At 39.4% G+C, this 19308-nt stretch overlaps 2 protein-coding genes across 11 annotated transcripts in view; one reads left to right on the top strand and one right to left on the bottom strand.

Moving 5' to 3' along the window:
* The window catches only part of RTCA (RNA 3'-terminal phosphate cyclase), a 37842-nt gene extending 24064 nt beyond the window's left edge, over nt 1-13778 (bottom strand). Inside the window, exons 1-4 of one of the 7 annotated variants that reach the window (XM_070268674.1) lie at nt 13535-13680; nt 3593-3722; nt 2961-3061; nt 927-1070 (exon numbers count right to left, since the gene is read on the bottom strand). In XM_070268674.1, the coding sequence (XP_070124775.1) occupies nt 927-1045 (119 nt within the window). In that variant the 5' untranslated portion in view covers nt 1046-1070; nt 2961-3061; nt 3593-3722; nt 13535-13680. Of the gene's footprint in view, nt 1-926; nt 1086-2960; nt 3062-3168; nt 3786-13534 lie in introns of those variants that run through there. The other 6 variants (XM_070268673.1, XM_070268672.1, XM_070268671.1 and 3 more) reach the window with 6 other exon arrangements.
* Nucleotides 13696-19308, top strand: part of DBT (dihydrolipoamide branched chain transacylase E2) — a 42566-nt gene continuing 36953 nt past the window's right edge. Inside the window, exons 1-3 of one of the 4 annotated variants that reach the window (XM_070268667.1) lie at nt 13720-13837; nt 17818-17907; nt 19156-19279. Coding sequence is in view for 1 of the 4 variants with exons in the window: in XM_001488612.7 (XP_001488662.2) it covers nt 13787-13837; nt 19156-19279 (175 nt within the window). In the remaining 3 variants the exon portion in view is untranslated. Of the gene's footprint in view, nt 13838-17817; nt 17908-19155; nt 19280-19308 lie in introns of all 4 variants that reach the window. The other 3 variants (XM_070268669.1, XM_001488612.7, XM_070268668.1) reach the window with 3 other exon arrangements.

Genomic DNA, 19308 nt, shown 5'->3' on the forward strand with positions numbered 1-19308 from the left:
ACTTTTAGATAGTTGGTTACCTCTAACTTTTTTTCCCCTTTTTGTATAGGAGAATGCCGGAAATAATATGCTGACTATAATGATACCTCAAAATTCTTTAGTATCTTTCAGAAAGTTCTCACTTGGCAAACCTCACTTTGGGCCCAGCAGAAAGTTCCTTTTCATAGAGGTCTAGTCACATCATAACTCAAATCTCAATGATCACTAACCATTTCTTAAACTAAAAAAAATCTTAATCTATTAAAATAGTCATTTCGGAAACAAATCGGCATCAGATTTACAGTCCTATTTCTTATTTTATTGAACTTCCTAGCAAAGGGATAGGATTTTGGTACAAGGATGCTGCTTACAATAGCAATTAGCCAAATAACACGGAAAACACAAAAACTGCTCTCCATGTTTCAGCAAAAAAAGGAGGGACTCTTGGAATAGGTTAAAGACTCAATTTGTTAAATACCCATTTCCCAATGTGGAAAAAAAACCCAAGATCATTTCTAAAACTTCCTAAATAGGGATGCGTAAGACACAAAAATACCTAGCCTAAAAGTAGGAGAATATGGTTCGTAATTAGCTGTAAACCAAGAAATAAATATGCTACAAGGTAAAGACCATTATTACTACAGGGCATGAAAATTTAGTCATTTTCAAATATTCAATTTCTAAATAATAAAAAATAGACAAATATGCTATACTATACAATGAGAAAATTCTAGATTTAATAATAGCAACAATTAATAAGCAATTAGGTAGCCAAAACTTTATACAGTCTGTAACTCTGAAAGGTATGTGTTTTATCTCCATTTGAAAAGTGAGGGAACTAAAGCTCCAAAAGGTGAAGGAACTTGTCCCGTAAGTGGTAGTCCCTGCATCTGAATGCAGGTCTGACTGCAGAACCCATACTTACGTGGAATGTAAGAGACACATACCCTGCTGTCTTGGTATCCGCCGTGTGGAGGCCACCTTTAATCTTCTCGGGTGTAAATATTATTTCTGTTGAGCCGATTTCTGCCCCCTCCAGTTGCCCATCACACAAATCGCGAATCATTTCCAGTCCAGATAAATGTTGAGGCCTTCAGGTCATAAGACTGCATCAAAACGTGTGCATTCAGACTGCCTATATCCCCACATTTTATGACACATTTATAAAACTGCAATGGTGAGAAAACAGCAAGGTCTAACCACAATAAGAGCCGTATCTTCAGTGTCAGAGTCTCCTTTTGGGTTTTTATGCACCAAGACTACCTGCAAGTAGGCATCATTTTAAGGGTTCCTTCTAGAGTAGTTATTTTATTTATAAACATATACGCTGATACACTGTTGCAAATCAGAAATGTGCAAAAGAGGAAAACTAACACAACTGCTAAGCGCTGCCAGTCTCACTTGCACTTCACTAAACAATTTATGGTAGCTGTTATAACCTGAACTGTGTTCCCCCAACATTCCTACGGTGAAGCCCTAATCCCCAGGACCTCAGAATGTGACTGTATTTGGAGATAGGGCCTTTAAAGAGGTGACTCAGTTAAAAACAGGCAGTTAGAGCAAGCCCTAATCCATTCTCACTGATGTCCTTCTAAAAAGAGGCGATCAGGGGCTGGCCCCATGGCCGAGTGGTTAAGTTAACGTACTCCACTGTAGGCGGCCAGTGTTTCGTCAGTTCCAATCCTGGGCGCGGACATGGCACTGCTCATCAAACCACGCTGAGGCAGCGTCCCACATGCCACAACTAGAAGTACCCACAACGAAGAATATACAACTATGTACTGGGGGGCTTTGGGGAGAAAAAGGAAAAAAATAAAATCTTTAAAAAAAAAAAAGAGGAGATCAGGCCATACAGAGAGACACCAAGAGTGCGCATGCATGGAGTGAGGACCATGTGAAGAGGCAGCAAGGGCCACCTCCAAGCCAGGGAGAGAGGCCTGGAACAGAATCTTCCCTCACCGCCCTCAGAGGAAACCAACCCTGCCAGCACTTGATCTTGGACTTCTAGCCTCTAGACCTGGGAAAAAATAAAATTCTGTTGTTTCAGCCACCCAGTTCGTGATATTTTGTTATGGCAGCCCTAGCAAACGAATAAAGTACCTAACACGGCCTTAATGAACTGGATTTCCCTATTGGTGAAATGGATTGCTGCAAACAACTGCTGTGACAAAGGGAATTAATGAACACACATATCAATAACTTCCTTTTAATAACTTCAAAATGGACTTCAGATTAAAAAAAAAAAAACTAAGAGACTGTACTCAAAATACACACTAAGGAATCAGTTTGGCTTCAACCTGGGTCGTCTTCTAACAGGTCCATATTTCCTGAAATTTATCTAGTGGCATGCCCAGCTTCCTGGACAGAAGCAGCAAGGTCGTGTCAACGTTGTCCCGCTCCACAACCGGTAATTCTGGTTGTATTCACAGGTTCCTAGAGGTCTGGATGACAGCTGGAATCACACATCTCAGGGGGCCCTTCCTGTTCTATGATTCTAAAATGTGCGGCAGCAGAGAGCGCACGCCCTGGTTTAAAAGTAGGGTTTCGGTTGGCCGTAGAGGCTGTTGTGCCCTGATCCATCTTGCCCGCTGCTACGACCTCTCCGGGTACTTGGAAGGCCCCGAAGAAGTGGGGAAACATTTTATAAGATTAACTCATTAGGACAAGAGACAACTCTAGCCAAATAGAGAAGACATGCGTCTATTTTCTAAACTTGCCCCTCGAAGCTTCCAAGACCGCCCGCCCCAGGGTGCAGCACCGTCCCCCAGGAGCCTGCGGCCCGGCTTCAGATTCCTCAAGCCTGGGGCGGGGATCTTCTCAGCATCACTGCCCGGGCTCCGGATGGCCCAGCCCCGCGGCCCAGCCCGCCCCTCCAGCCTCCCGGGCTGTCCCCTGACCCTCAACCCCCGGCCCCGCATCCCCCGGTGCGGGCCCGCCCCAGCCGCCCTGCTGCAGCCCCACAGCCCGGCGGCCCGGCTTACCGGAGGCCAGGCGTGCTGCGGCCCGCGCGGATCTTCTGCACCCGCAGGGGGAGGCCCAGGACACAGCTCAGGGCCGTGGAGACCCTCAGGATCTGGCCGCCCTGCCAAGAGCGCGGGTGCAGAGAGAAGAGAGAGAAGCCTGTCAGTCTGAAGGCTCTCCTGGCCAGTCCGCGCGGCAGCCGCCCCGCGGCCCTGGCCCCGCACTCACCCCCTCCATGATGCCGCCGTCCACCTCCACCCGCGGCCCCGCCATGGTGGGCGCCCGGGGGCCAGGCCCACAGCAGCCGAGCCGCCGCCCGAGCCGGAGGCAGAGGAGACGCAGGTCTCCACCCTGCAGCTCCCAAACCGCGGGCCTCGCCCGGGGCCGCGGGGACCTTGCGGAAAGGCGGAGGGAACACCGGCCGGCGGATAACCGGCTGCCGCAGCCTGAGCCCCGCCCCTCGGCGCCCTAGGCCAGGTCCGCCCCGCCCAGCAGCCAGGGCGCGTGCGCGCTGCACCGAGCTTAAAGAGACAGCGCCGAGAAAATTCCGGCAAAGCGGAAGCGCCCCAGAGATGAGGGGAGGGCCGGAAGGTGCTGTGGCACACGGTAGTAGGGTGTCCCCTGAAGGCTTGTGCTGCGAATATAGCAAAACCTGCAGGTTTCAGAAAGCCTCCGTTTCAGCTCTAGTTGGATCCTCCATTGTCTCGCAGGCTCTTGCAGACATCTGTGTTTCTCTGTTTTCTCGAGGATCTTGCCATACTCAGAGCTGGAGGCTCTTATAGCTAAAAATGTAGGAAAGGTCCGGACCTTGCAGTGCACCGACCACCTCCTCTCTCGTTGGGTTTGCCTTCTCTGCAGCCTGTCCCTTGAGATGTGTGTGCCCTGGTGCACTGATGCCCCTGAGCCTCTCGTTCCGTGCTGGCGTGTGTGTGTGTGTGTGTGTGTGTGTGTGTGTGTGTGTAAAGTATTATCATCTCTTTTTCTCTTACGAGACACGATTTATTTGGGGATAGGTGGGAAAGGGCAGAATCAGAATCAGTACTACAATGCTCTAAAAAGCCAAAGTTATGCCACCGTGTCGGAGAGTTGAGTGTGAGCTCTTGACTCCAGTGAATGGTGTAGGTAACATCATTCACCTCAGACCGGGGCAGAAACACAGCCAGTTCCTGTTTCTGCTTGTGGCTCAATTCCTATAATAACTGAGTACCAAACACTAAGCAAGCTTCTAGGTAAGCAAAGAAGAGTAAGCCAATTTCTATCCCAAAATTACTGGAGGTATATTGGAGACACTGAGAAGTAATCAGTTATAATGTCATCCACAATAATAATAAAAATAATAATTAACATGTACTTATCTTACAATTAAGTAAGGGGGACCAGCAATTAGAATATGACAAACCATAACAATAACAGTCAACATTTATTGAGCACTTAGGTGCCATGCACTGCAAGCTTTCACAACCTGTTGAAGTACGTACTACTTTTACCTCTGTTTTACAGCTGCATATGTTAAACAGTTTGCTACAAGGCACACAGTTATTAACTAGAAAACTGGGATATGATCCTGGGTAGTTTGATGTGAACACCATTGTCTCCTAATCCTAATGTTCTACCACTTTTGTGACACAGACTGTTCTGGGAACACATCCACTATATATTTAACCCAACCTGGGACATTGCAATATCTGGGACTTGCCATAAGCTATTCATCATGGAAGTAATCATATTTGCATTTTAGAATGAAGGCTTTGGCAGTATGTGAAAAAGGGCCTACTAGGCTAAAGAGAAAAGTACCAGTGATGCACTAATCCAGGCGAGAGATGATAAGAAGTTGAAGCAAGGCAGTGGCAGTGGGGATGGAATAGGAAAGCTCTTTTACTATCTGACATCTTAGATCCTAGTACAGAAACTTAACCTTCTCAGAAGAATCCTTGGCCTTCTTCATTTCTCACTTTGGCTATAAGATCCTGGGTTTGATCCATTTGCCTCATTCCAACTACTTCCAGTGGTAGGGAGAAGTGAACAAGATAGTAATATAATGGCAGAGTAGCCAGGCAAGAGTAAATAATAGTAAGCATTTGTATAGTACTTCACATACATTTTCTGAGTTAATGTTCACAACAAAGCTATGAGGTTGGTGTTATTGTCTCCATTTGGCCAATAAAGGACTGAGGCCTAGGGAATTGAAGTGACACGCCAAGATGACATAACAAGTTAAGTGGTAGAGTTGGGTTAGATCCTGGGTCTTTTCAATTATCTACAAAGTAGGAACAGTTAGGCAGACAACAAATTCCTCAACAGAAAATGGAAGTAAAGAAAAACAATGGATTCATAGCTTCAGAATGCTGACAGAAAGGAACCATCAACATAGAATTGAGGCCCCAATAAAACTATCTTTCAAGAATGAGGATGAAATAAAATAATTTCTAAATACACAGAAACTGAGTTTAAGATCTATGTAGACTTTCCAAAGGCTGTACTTCAGAAAGAAAAATTATCCCAAGGAAAGTCTGAGATGTAAGAAGAAATGAGGAGCAAAGAAATTGTAAACATGTAGGTGAATCCAAAGAAACGTTATATAAAATAACACCAGACAACAAAAGTATGTAAGCCAAGGGAGGGATGACTAAAGTTAAAGAATTCTAAGGTCTCCTTTGGGCATAGAGTTAAGACATAAATTAATTTAAGAGTTTAAGATAGGTATGCAAGCTAAAATTTTAAAGGTGATCACTAAAGTAACAGTGTGTATAACTTCTCAACCAGCAGAAGGAAGAAATGGACTAAAGGGAAAATACACTTTAATTTTTTAAAAAAGAGAAAAACTGCACACCTTAATCAGCATATAAAAACAGGATGAAAAGAAAGCACTAAAGTAAAAAGTAGAAATACATATATATATCTAATAAAAGTGAAAGTAAATAAAGTAACCTTTCTGGTTGAAAGTCAGAGATGGTTTAAAAATATATATATCATTTATAAGAGAGGCGCCTAATCACTATGGAAAGCAGTAGAGAGTATCCTTAGAAAATTAAGAATAGATCTACCATATGATCCAGCTATCCCACTGCTGGGTATTTATCCAATGAACTTGAAAACACAAATGCATAAAGATACATGCACCCCTATGTTCATTGCAGCATTATTCACAATAGCCAAGACTTGGAAGCAACCTAGCTGCCCATCAAGGGATGAATGGGTAAAGAAGATGTGGTATATATACACAATGGAATTGTACTCAGCCATAAGAAGTGATGAAATACAGCCATTTGTGATAACATGGATGGACCTTGAGGGTATTAAGCCAAGTGAAATAAGTCAGAGGGAGAAAGTCAAATACTGTAGGATCTCACTCATAAGTAGATAAAAACAAGGACAAACAAACACATAGCAACAGAGATTGGATTGGTGGTTACCATGGGGGAAGGGGGAGGGGGGATGGCAAAAGGGGTGAATAGGCTCACATGTGAGGGGATGGACTATAGTTAGTTTTTGGGTGGTGAACATGATGTAATCTACACAGAATTGGAAATATAGTACGATGTACATCTGAAAGCTATATAATGCTATAATCCAATGTTACTGCAATAAAATTTAAAAAAATAAAGAGGCACCTAAAACATTAAGGATCATGAAAAGTTGAACATAAAAAGATGGAAAAGATGCACCAGATAAACACCAACTAAAATAAAGCTGGTATAGCTATATTAATTACAAATTAGACTTTATGTATTAAAGCATTATCATTGACAAAAGAAAAGAGTCACTACAAAATAATAAAAGGTTGACTTCACCAGGAAACATAACTATTCTAGACCTTGTCTGCACTTAATAAAATATCTTCCAAATATATGTCATAAATTGTTAGAACACAAGAAACTGACAAATCCACTACCATGTTGTGAAATTTTATCATGGCTCTCAATTATTGGTAGATCAAATATATCATAATTTAGGAAAGATAAAGGGGATTTGGACAAAACAACTAATAAGCTTCATCTAATGGCAATTTTTGGCCTTCAATCAATTATTATCGATTACATATTTTCCTCAAGAACTCATAAACCATTTATAAAAGATGACTAAACCGTAAAGCAAGTCTAAGCAACGTCCAAAGAATTTGTATCACACAGGTGACATTCTCTGACCAAAATGCAATTATGTTACAAATTCATTCCAAAAAAGACAACCATAAAAACACATATATTTGAAAATTTATAAACACTTCTAGTAATTTATGGAATAAAAGAAGAGGTGTTAATAGAAAAATTTAAAAGTATTTAAAGGTGAACAAAAATGTAAGTTCTGCATATCAAAATCTAAGGAATGCAATGAAACCAGTACTTCAAAAGAAATTTTTACCATTAAGTATTACTATTAGAAATGGAAAAGGCTGAAAAGTGACTTAAGGAGTAAGGAAAAGAACTAGAAAATAAATCCAGAGAAAGTAGAAAGGAGCTAATAAAGATAAAAGCAGAAATTAATAAATTTTAAAACAAAGTTGGGTCTTTAAAAGAACTGATAAAATTGACAAACCTCTGACAAGACTGATCGAGGAAACAAAAGTATAAATAAATAATATTAGAAAAGAAAAGAGAGCACATAACTGTAGATACAATAGAGATTTTTTAAAAAGCAGGAGAATAGTCCGATCAACTTTTTGCCAATTAATTTGAAAACTTAGATGACATAGACAAATTCCTAGAGAGATATAACTTACTCAAACTGGCTCCAGAAGAAATAAATACATTTTGTTCAACAAGTAGATTTCATGAAAAAAAATAATAGTAGTTATCTGAATCTTGATTCAAATCGTAAAAAATGGAGGACTTATCATATAAATGAGAGAATTGAAAATATGTATGATGAAAAAGAAGGAGTAGGTGGGGGAGTAATGTAAAGCTCAATTTATGCTATAACCATTGAAGAAATTTAACTGAACTAATAGTTAAGAAAGGGGTGGGATGGGAAAGGCAGTCCAGAGCATTCTACTGGCAAGATGTACCAAATTTTCTGGGAACAGACCACGAATTGATATGAACTGTCCCAGGTAATACGAAAAGGAAGCAAGACCCCTCAATTCCTTTTACAAGGCTAGTATGACTTTGATCATAAAACCGGACAGGGATGACATGGAGAAGAAAAATTATAAGGCAACTTTATTTATAAATTTAGATGCACCAGTATCAAAGTATTATCAAATAAATCCAATGATGTTTTTAAAATACTATGCATTATGACCAAGTTAGGATTGAAGATCAGTTTAACATTAGGAAAATGTTATGATGATGTATCAAAAACCTAAAATCATGCCAGTAGATGAAGAAAAAGCATTTTAAAAAAGTCAAGATCTATTCATAAACAAAGATCAAACAAAACTAGGAATAAATATAAACTCCCTTCACTTGATTAAGGACATCTGGAAAACCCTACAGCAAATTTCATTCTTAGTAAAATAAATAATAGTAAAATATTAGGCATCTTTCTTTTAAAATCAGTAAGAAGATAAGAATGCCCATGAATGTGCCTTCTTTTCAACAGATGATGGAAGTCTATCCAGATTCTACAAGAAAGGGAAAAAGGACAAAAGATTGGATAGGCAAAAACAACCCCATCCTCATTCACAGATTCTATGACTACCTACATGGAAAACCCCAAAGAATCTTTAGATATGTTATGAAAAGATAATTTCAATGAAATTCCAATCAAATACCCACAAGGACTTTTTTAAGGAGCCTGACATGCTGATTCTAGAATTTTATGAAAGAACAAAAGGGCAGGAATAACTGACAAAGAATGAGGTGGAGAGTACTCATCTTTTCAAAATCCAGGGTTAATATGAAGCTAAAGTAATTAAGATAATGTGAAATTGGCACAATGATAGACAAATAGACTATTTAGAGCACAGAAACAGATTTCTATGACAGATGGGATGGTAGAGCAGTGGGAAAAGAGTCACGCTTCAGTTTACGGTGCTGGAACAACGGGTTAACCGTTAGGAAAACATGAAATTGGATTTCTATCTCACACCATACACAAAAATCATTTCAAGATGGTTTAAAGACTTAAATATCCCACACTATATATGAAATTAACTCAAAATGGATCAAAACCCTAAATGTAATAGCTAAAACTATAAAACTCTTACAAGTAAACATAGACGTAAATCTTGACGACCTTGGATTGGTAAATGGTTTCTGAGATATGACACTAAAAGCACAAACAATAAAAGAAAAAAATAGATAAATTGGACTTAAATTTACTAAAAATTAAAAACTTTTGTGCTTTTAAGGGTTACTATCAAGAAAGTGAAAAAACAAAGCACAACATGGGAGAAAATTTTGTAAATCATACCCTATCCACTAGCATGGCTATAATAAAAAAGACAGACAATAACAAGAGTTGATGAGGACATGAAGAAAGCAGGACCTTCACACACTACTAGTGGGAATGTAAAATGGTGTAGCCACTTTTGAAAACAGTCTGGAAGTTCCTCAAAAAGTTAAACATAGGGTTATCATGCCACCCAGCAATTCCACTCCAGGTATATACTCAAGAAAAATGAAACCTTATGTCCACACAAAAACTCGTACACAAATGTTCATAACAGCATTATTCAAATAGTCCAAAAGTAGAAACAACCCAAATGTCTATCAACTGATGAGTGGATAAACAAAAATGTAGTATATCCACACAAGGAAATATTATTCAGCCAAAAAAGGGAATAAAATACTGATACGTGTGTCTTACAGCTGAACCTTGAGAAAATTATGCTAAGAAGCTAGTCATAAAAGACCACATATTGTATGATTCTATTTATATAAAATGCCCAGAATAGGCAAATTTATAGAGTCAGAAAGCAGATTTGTGGTTGTCAGAGGCTTGGGGGCTGGCGGGGAGTCCCAGAATGGGAAGTGATTGCTAACAGGTATGGGATTTCTTTTTGGGGGTGATGAAAATGTTCCGGAATTAGATAGTGGTAATGGTTGTACAATTTTGTGAATATACTAAAAATCACTGAATTGTTCACTTTAAAAGGGTGAATTTTATGGTATGAGAATGATCTCAATTTTTAAAATTTTGATACATTCAACTACATTAAAATGAAGAACTCTGTGCATCAAAAGACACTTTCAAAAAAGCAAATTCTAGTCAGAAACTAGAAGAAGATAGCAACACATATAAATAAAAAAGCATAAGAGTCTAGAATATATAAACAATTCCTACACAAATCAACAAGAAAAGGATGCATACACAATAGGGAAAAAATAGCCTAAAAGCATGAGCAGGCACTTCAAGAATGGTTAATAAACATATGAAAATGTGTTCAACCTTATTAATAATCAGAGAAATTCAAATTAAGACCATAATACCATTTTATAACTACTAAATTGGGAAAACATTAACTGTTTAAGTGTGACAATATTAAATGAGGAGTGATAGGTACTCCCTTAACAGCTGCTGTGTATTTTGTGCAATTGTGTTGGAAAACAATCTAGCATTATCTTGGGTAAAATTAAAGATAAATATAACTCATGTCTCAACAATTCCATTGTTTTTTTTTTTGAGGAAGATTAGCCCCGAGCTAACATCTGCTGCCAATCCTCTTTTTGCGGAGGAAGACTGGCCCTGAGCTAACAGCCGTGCCCACCTTCCTCTACTTTACATGTGGGACGCCTACCACAGCATAGCTTGCCAAGCAGTGCCATGTCAGCACCCAGGATCCAAACCAGCGAACCCCCGGCCGCTGAAATGAATGTGTGAAATTAACCACTGCACCACCAGGCTGGACCCACAACGATTCCATTTTTAAGTATAGTATATATCTATCCCTTACTAGTCAAAGTGTAATTGGCTAACCAATAGCATCTGTATCACCTAGAGCTTGTTAAAAATGCAGAATCTCAGGCCCCACCCAGATCTATGGAATTGGAATCTGTGTTTTAGTAAGATCCCCCAATTGATATGAATGCTCATTACACTCTGAAAAGCACTACCCTAAAGAAACTCTTGCATGTACACCAGGAGAAATGATCAAGAATGTTCATGTCAGCGCTAATGGTAATAGCAAAGAATGGGAAACAACACAATTGTTCACTGAATAGTGATGGATAAATAAATTGTGGTATCATCATAAAAGCTAGTTGCAGAAAGATACCATTCGACACCATTTTTATAAGACTCAAAACAAGCAAAAGTAAACAATGTGTTGTTAGGGATCCACGTATGTAGTAAATTCTAAAGGAAACAAAGGAATAATAAACACACAATTCAAGATAATGGTTGTCTCAGAAAGAGAGGGAAGTTTAAGAGGAGGAGCAGATGGTGACCTTCGCCAGCATAGAAAAGGTTCTATTTCTTAAATTGGGTGGTGGGCTCAAGGTTTTCATTATTATGTGTGACTTACCTATATGTTACATTATTTTTTTGTATGTATATAACACATTTTTAAATAACTTTACTGCAGTATGCATACCATAAATTTCACCTGTTTCAAGTGTACAACTCAATGATTTTTAGTAAATTTACAGAGTTATGCAACCATCGCCATAATCTGGTAACAGCAAATTTCCATCGCCACGAAACACTTTCTACTGCCCTTTTGCAATCATTCCCCACCCGACCTCCAGACCCAGGCAACCACTAATGTGTTTTTTTATCTCCATAGATTTGCCTTCTCTGGAATGATGCTTCATATAAACGGAATTATGCAATACGTCTCCTTTTGGATCTGGCTTCTTTTACTTAGCATAATTTTTTTTTCTGAGGAAAATTTGCCCTGAGCTAACATCTGTGCCAATCTTCCTCTTTTTTTTTCTTTTTTCGCTTGAGGAAGATTTGCCCTGAGCTAACATCTGTGCCAATCTTTTGTATGTGGGTCACCACCACAGCATGGCTGACAAATGGGGTAGGTCCACACCTGGGGTCCAAACCCATGAACCCAGCCTGCTAAAGTGGAGCATGCCAAACTTAACCACTAGGCCACAGGGCCAGCCCCTAGCATTATATTTTTGAGGTTCATTCATGTTAAAGCATGTGTCATTACATCAGTCATTGTTAAGGATGAATAATATTCCATTAAATGGATATACCACATTTTGTTTATCCATCCACCTGTTTTAAGGACATTTGGGCTGATTCCAATTTTTGGCTATTATGAATAATGCTGTTATGATCATTCTGGTATTAGTCTTTGTGCAGACATATGTTTCATTTCTTTTGGTTAGATACCTAGGAGTGGAATTGCTGGGTCCTAATTAGTCATTTTATGAATTTAAACAAGAAGATAAACCAATGTTACCTCAAAAAAATTATTTAGCCAATTAAAAAAAATAAAAAATAAAGTAAAAAAGAGAAGAAATGAGTTCCTTGGTTCTGTTGAGCTCAAGTGAAAGGTTTCACTAGTGGATAGGTGGCATACCTCTTGATGTTGGAAGGATAGACAAGGGAACATAATACTGAATTTGGAAGCGGTAACCCACTGAGGTATGAAGAGGGTAAAAGAAAAGAAACTAGATATTTTCTTGGGAGAAGGCAGAGTTAAAGTCAAAGTTAAGAGGAAGAACATGGTATAAAGGCCCTGGGAAGAAAAATATTCATTTCAAAGACACTGCTATTTTATCTGTTTATACAAACACATGCATGTGGTATTACCAAGTATACTAATAGTGCCTATAAAATGTTCTGTTAGTGGGAAAGTTAAAAAAAATGAAAGTCCTTTTGACTATCTCAGATTTTCTTATGAAGGTAAGGATTTAGATGTATTGCTTACGGTAGTTTGTGTGTGTGAAATACACTGAAAGGCAAATAAGGCAAAAAAGAAGAAAAGTGTGAGTTTGGGTAATATTAGACTGAACTTATGAAACACCTGAGAGTTTGTTTTACAGCCACTAATCTTCAATGTTGAGAATTTATAATGTTGCCTTTGTTCCTTGTGTGGGCGTGTGTTCTTTCCCCCTCTGTGATTCTTTAGACATTTGAGCAGATTTTCATTCCCAAGTAAAAGGCAAGAACAGAGAAATGTCATTCTGGACATTTCTAGAAATTGGTTTCCTAGTTGCTTTGAGGAAGACTGACTATTAAAGCTCTGATCTTTTCTCTACTGGTTCCTCTTGACCTAAATTTTACATTTCTCCAAGAGACAAGTAAGTCAAGGATATTAACCCAGGTTATATATCTGTGACATATATTGCATGTGCTGGGCAGCTGCTTCTGACAACATTCCCAGAGAAGGAAGGATCATGTTGATGACATGTTTATTTTAGACATTAGGGCAACCTAGTTCACCTTGCAGGAAAACAAAACAAAGCAAAACAACTGAAAAGCCAATTTGGGTAATTAAGACAACTCAACGGGAGTAAGAAATGCCAGTCATTGAGAAGCATTCCAGTAAAGCCTTGTAACACAACTAGTGGTACAGAGCCTTGCTACAAAGTATACAAGTGTCCTGTAACCTGTAATCCAGGCGGTTACAATACAAACTGAAGAAAATACTTCAACATAACTTTCTCCAGGTAAGCGCCCTTTGTCTCTTAACACTCTCTATTTCCCCCATTACATGGACTAAAAAGGTGATCGTTAGCGCACAAGTACTTACACAGCAGTACCTTACCCAACTTTGTCCCTGAAATTAAATTTCGGCTGCTCTCCTCCCCACCTTTTGCCCCAGCCCGGGGCTCCTTCACCTCTCCACGCCCTGAGATTTCCCTCGGGCGCCGCCGGGTTGGTGGGAGGCTCGTTCCTGCGCTCTCCATTGGCCGCTCAGGCGGAGGCGCGTTTCCCAGCTCCGGATAGGTGGCCCTGCCGAGCGACTCTGCACCCGCGGAGCATTTGTCATATCCGGAGTAAAATGGCCGCAGTGCGAGTAATGAGGACCTGGAGCCAGAATGCTGGAAGGCTGGTAAGTAGTTTGGGGCACAGCTGAGATCGAGAAGGGGTGATTTGTGCGGAGTCATCCGAGAGAGGGGTGTTACTTTGTCCTCCGAGTGCCTCGCGTACAGGTCGTGCGCGACGGAGAGGTGGAGGGATGTATGCAAAATGAAGGGCAGAGAAGGAGACGAGCCAGCTGGTTTGGAAGCCCACTCTTTCCCCTTACCTGGGAGCGCCTCTACCGCGACTCTGTCGCTTTCCAGCTCGTTCTACACCCAGGCCAGCTAGCGTTTTGTTGAGCATCATCTAGTGTCTGGGCGTTGTGATGGGCGCTGGGCATACGGAAATATATACTCCTTCAGCATCTATTGAGAACCCACTTTATGCCAGCCGCTGATAATAGGACCTGCCCTCAAGGAACTCAGTCTTCCTCTAGAAAGCAAATCATCACACCATGGGTCCTTGCCTCCGAGGAGCTGAGAGGCTCGAGCTTCATCCTCTGGGCCTGTACTTACCTCTTACGTCCGCACCGGTATCTTTTCAACCTTTTAATCACCAGAGCTAAGACCCGCCACCATCTGCCCTGCAATTCCCCTCTTTCGCACACAGTCTTTTAGCACCAAACAGGTAACATCCCAGTAATCATACTGCTTCATCCTGTTTGCATAGCGTTTTTCTTCCTGGGTCCCCTCTTGCCCAGATCTTCCAACAGTGGTCAACCCCTCATCTTACAAAACTTTTCAAGAGCCTGCTGTGTACTAGGTACTATACTAGGCATTCGGGATGCAAATATGAGACACCACCCTGTCCTCTGAGAGATTAATTACAGCCCTGTGGTGAAGGAGAAAGTTAGACAATGAACAGTTACACCACAGCATGAGAAGTGCTGTGATGGGACGAATATTCACTGGTATAGGAACAGGTAGGACAGGACTTGGAGGTCAGAGAAGAGCGCCTAGAGGATCTTGTATAGCTTGAGATTTGCCCCTTACTAGGTACTGGCCTCTTTTTTGAGAGCTCTCCCTTGGCTTCTGTGACACCAGCTTCCTGATATTCTTGTTCCTATATCTTTGGCCACATCTTCCCAATCTCCTCCTATTTCCCTGCCTGACTTTTAAATCTTGCTGTTTTTAAGGGCCCTGACTTTGGCCCTCTGCACTTCTTGTACTTCCTGGGTTATCTCAACCGCTTCTTTGAATTTAGTTGCCGTCTATATGCTGATGATTCCTAAAGTTCCCCAGTCTTCAAGCCAGCTCTACTCCAGACCCATATATATCTTATTGTCCTGGAAATCTCCAATTGCATGTGCTTTAGTTGTTTTTCAGCTGCAAGTAGTAAAAACCCAACCGATAAATAGGAAATTAAGCAACTGTGCATACAAAGCATCCCAGAGTTAGATGACAGCTGGCGTTGACTCCATGGCCTATCATTGTCAGGGTTGTCATTTCAGGAGTTCATTTGGCCTTTCCCTCAGGGTCACAAGACAGCTTCTCCAACTTCATGTTCAAGGCAGGAAGGAAGAAGAGGTGGTAACAGCCAGACTCAGTGGCTAGAACTGTTTTACATGGCCGCAGCTTAAGGGAGCTTGGAGGAGCTAGGCTTAGTCATCTCACATTGTCTGCCATAATGCCTTAAAGGCTCCAGAACTAAAGCCTCAACCCTGTTTCTCTTTTGATTGTCGCCTATAAATCGCTCCAAAATCTAGGTACTATTCTCCAGCCCGCCCCCAACTACAGATATCCTGGTCCTTCCTAATTGGACTTTCTGCTTCTAATCTTGTATCTCGCCAACCCATTGTTCATTAATATAGCCACGGTGATCTTATAAAAGAGACACAAATTTGAGAATATCATTTCCTTGCTTAAAACTGCCCTAAGCAAAATGTCCAAAATTCAAATGACTGTGAGGCACTTCATGATCTGGACATTTCCAATCTCTCAGGCTTCCTTCCTTGCTAAAACTTACCCATCCCAACCCCCACTCTCACACTTACTTCATTCACCCTTACCCCACACTGAACTACGCCAGAACTATGTTAAGCAACTTCAGTTAATTGAACACACTGTGTTCTCCCTTATTGCAGACTCTAGACCTTTACACATGTATTTCCTCTGCTTTCAAGGCTCTTGCCTTACTGCCCTAAGCCCTTTTCTACAGCACACCTCATCCTCTGGGTTACTCCTGCTCATCCCTTGAAGTAGGTCTTACTTCAAGTTCACCATTTCCAGAGAGGTTCCCTCCCTTGTGTTCTCTTAACACTCTCAATTTCCCCCATTATAATGCTGTGTTATAGTCACCTGTTTACTTGTCTTCATCTTTCACAGTACGGACTATATATTCCATAAAGGAAGGAATTGCATCTATTTTGTTCTCTAATCCCAAGTGCCTGGCACATAGTAGGTACTCAATAAACATTTGTTAAACAACTTAGTAAAGAACATTGTTTTTTTCGTCTGATAGAAAAACTTATGAGCAACAAGAGCTCTTATCACCTATAGTAAATTATTTAGATGGCCTTATTGTGTTGTGTTTTATACTCATCTATGACATCATGCATTTGACTCTTGATTAACTTACCATATCATGTTGAATTTTTCTATTATCTGTCTTCCTGTAGTGAAGTGTAAGCAACCTGAATTCAGGGACTATATTGTATATGTCACTTAGCTTTGAATTCCTGAGCCCAGTGCAGTCCCTGTCTTTAGGATTGCTCAACAACTGCCTGTTGAATTAGTATTTATTGCCTTCTTATGCAAATCTCCCTCTATTGTTTTGTGTTCTGTTTCTAGAAAAAATAATGTCCTTCCTAGCTTGAAAAATTGTTTTTTTCTCTTCCTTTCTGTTACCTTTTTATCCTTCTTTTTGTCTTTTTAGCCTTCCGTTCGGCAGCTTTACTAATGTTTGTAGCCTTCTCTTGACCGTTCTCTTGCTGTTGATCATATAATGCCAGCTGCACTTATATTGCTGGCTTTCTTTTTCCCCTGTTGATCACCTCAGTCAGAGCCTGTCTGGCTGTCATTTCATGGCTCAAATACTATAATCGTTTCCTAGCTATTTTCTTTCTCTCCTGGTCTTACCTGTTGCAATCTCATCAATAAACTACAACTAGATTGATTTCTTAATCTTTTTCTTCAATAACCCATAATGTATGAATTCATACTCCTTATCCTGACATTTACAGTCATCAATAATTTGGTCCTTGAGCTACTTCCACGGCTCCCTTTTATAGATATGATCAAGCCAAATCAAGTTATTCACTGTCCTAGTAGACATGCTAAGCAACTTCCTACTGTTTCCTCTGTGTTAAAAGTCCACTTCTGCTCTTTAATTATTAATACCTCTTAAGCAAGACCCAGCTCAGATCTTCTTCCGGGAAGTGTTCTCAGGTCAACCCTGAGAAAAATCTCTCAAACTCCTTTAACACCTATTGTCTAAACTTACTACAAAAAATTAGAGCACACGTGCCCACATGTGAGTGTGAGTGTGTGTGTTTATTGTTTCTACTAGGTTGTAAAGTCCTTGAAAGCAGGGATCATTTCTCCTACCTATAATAATGTGATGGTGATGGAGCTGGGCTTTGGAGTCAAATTCACTTGGCTTCAAAGCTGAGGTTTGCCATTTCTTTGCTGTGTGACCTTGGACAAATTACTTCACCTTTCTGATCATTAGTTTCTCATGTGTTAAAGAGACTAATGTACCTATTCCAGAAGGTGATTGTGGGACATAAAGATGATATGCGTATAAAGACCTTTAAAGTATCCAGCACATGGTAGGCTGTTAATACATGTTAAGTTCAATAGTGTGTGCCTCCCTTGACCCATTAATAGTTTCTCAATAAAAGTTGTGTTGTTGAAGGTAGGACCTTCTAGTAGTTTTATTTTATTTCAACGGTTTTAAAAATATAGACTATTGTATTTATATAAAAGTGACTGTATATAATTCAGAACTTTCATTTACTGTCCCTAAATTTTATAATGTCTGATTTACTCCTTTGATTCTGTTGTTGACTAGGAGCCAGGGTGGTGGGAATTGAAAGAGAAAGGAAGGACAAACAAAATGGGAGTGTTTGAGAAAGAGAATTCTTTCCCTATCTGCTAAGTTGTAAGTTATCAGTTTTAGATATTTTAGTTAGGCTTTATGTTACTAGCCAGAATATTAATGTTAATAAGAATAAAATATAGATATTATAAAGATTAGTTGCTTTAGGATGATCTCTTAAAGTCAAGCTGAGATGTATGATTTAAGATTGTTCGTGTTTTAGGAAAGGGATCTTCAGCTTGTCCTTGCCTTCAGAAATCAGTAACAGCTTGGAAATTAGACTGAAAAATCACATAAGAATTTAAATGTATTGTTCCTGTCAGTAGACCAAATATTTGTTTTCATATTATTTGCTATAAGAAAGAGGAACAAAATTCCTATTTATAAATATATATTATAACAGGACTATAATGCATAGCATAATATGTATTATAACATAACTTTTAAATTTTAAGAGCCAATCACCACTGAAGTATAAAGTACATGATGATATAGTAATTGTTTTAAGTAAAAGTAACTCCTACATTAATGAAAAAACTTCGAGTACATACTGGAATTCTCAGACACACTAAGAAGTTTAGAAATTTCTGTGTTTTATGTTTAAAAGTGTGATGTAGTTAATTAGGTATTAATAACATTGAAATGTTAACTTTCAAAATAAGATATTCTACCTTTCAGACACTTAGGTTTTGATAGATCAAGTGATATCTTGATCTATCAATACATTCAGGTCTACTTATTTCTATAACATGTTATCTTTTATTATACTGTTACATAAAATAGTTAAATCTGAAGAGTCATCTATTAATTACGATAAGTAAACCTTTGGGTACAATACTGCATGTGTTTTTCAGTGTCTTTAGATGCTAACAGTTACTTCTGAATTATTTAGTAGTTTTATTTCAAGAACTCTTTAATGAGTCAAGTGCACCTACAAACCTATGTGTTTATACAAAATACATTGTTAAAATTTCTTTACTTCCATAAGGAATTTTAGGCAAGGATCATAAGCATATGAACAGATCTACTCTAAGGATATAATTTTACTAAACAAAAGAACAACAAAATTTTCTCCGTATTCTAAGGTTTGAGTTCATTTGATTTCTTGACCAGAAATACCTAAGAAATATCCAACCTTCATAAACGTGATTGGCACTGAAGCCAAGTATTCTGACTTCAGCCTAGATAATTTCATATTGTGACAATGATTCTTCTACTTTTAGAGTAGACTTGAAATTCAAAATATACTTACAGAGATAAGCCATTAAGATCTTTTATAAAAGCTTTTACTTTTGTGTTTCTCATCTCTAGATTTGTGCTCGCTACTTTCAGACATGTAATAATGTTCATGTTTTGAAGCCAAAATATGTGTGTTTCTTTGGTTATCCTTCATTCAAGTATAGTCATCCACATCAGTTGCTGAAAACAAGTGCTGGTAAGTATGATCTTAAAGCCTATATAAAA

Source organism: Equus caballus, chromosome 5 (assembly GCF_041296265.1).
Source record: "Equus caballus isolate H_3958 breed thoroughbred chromosome 5, TB-T2T, whole genome shotgun sequence".
Lineage (NCBI taxonomy): Eukaryota > Metazoa > Chordata > Mammalia > Perissodactyla > Equidae > Equus > Equus caballus.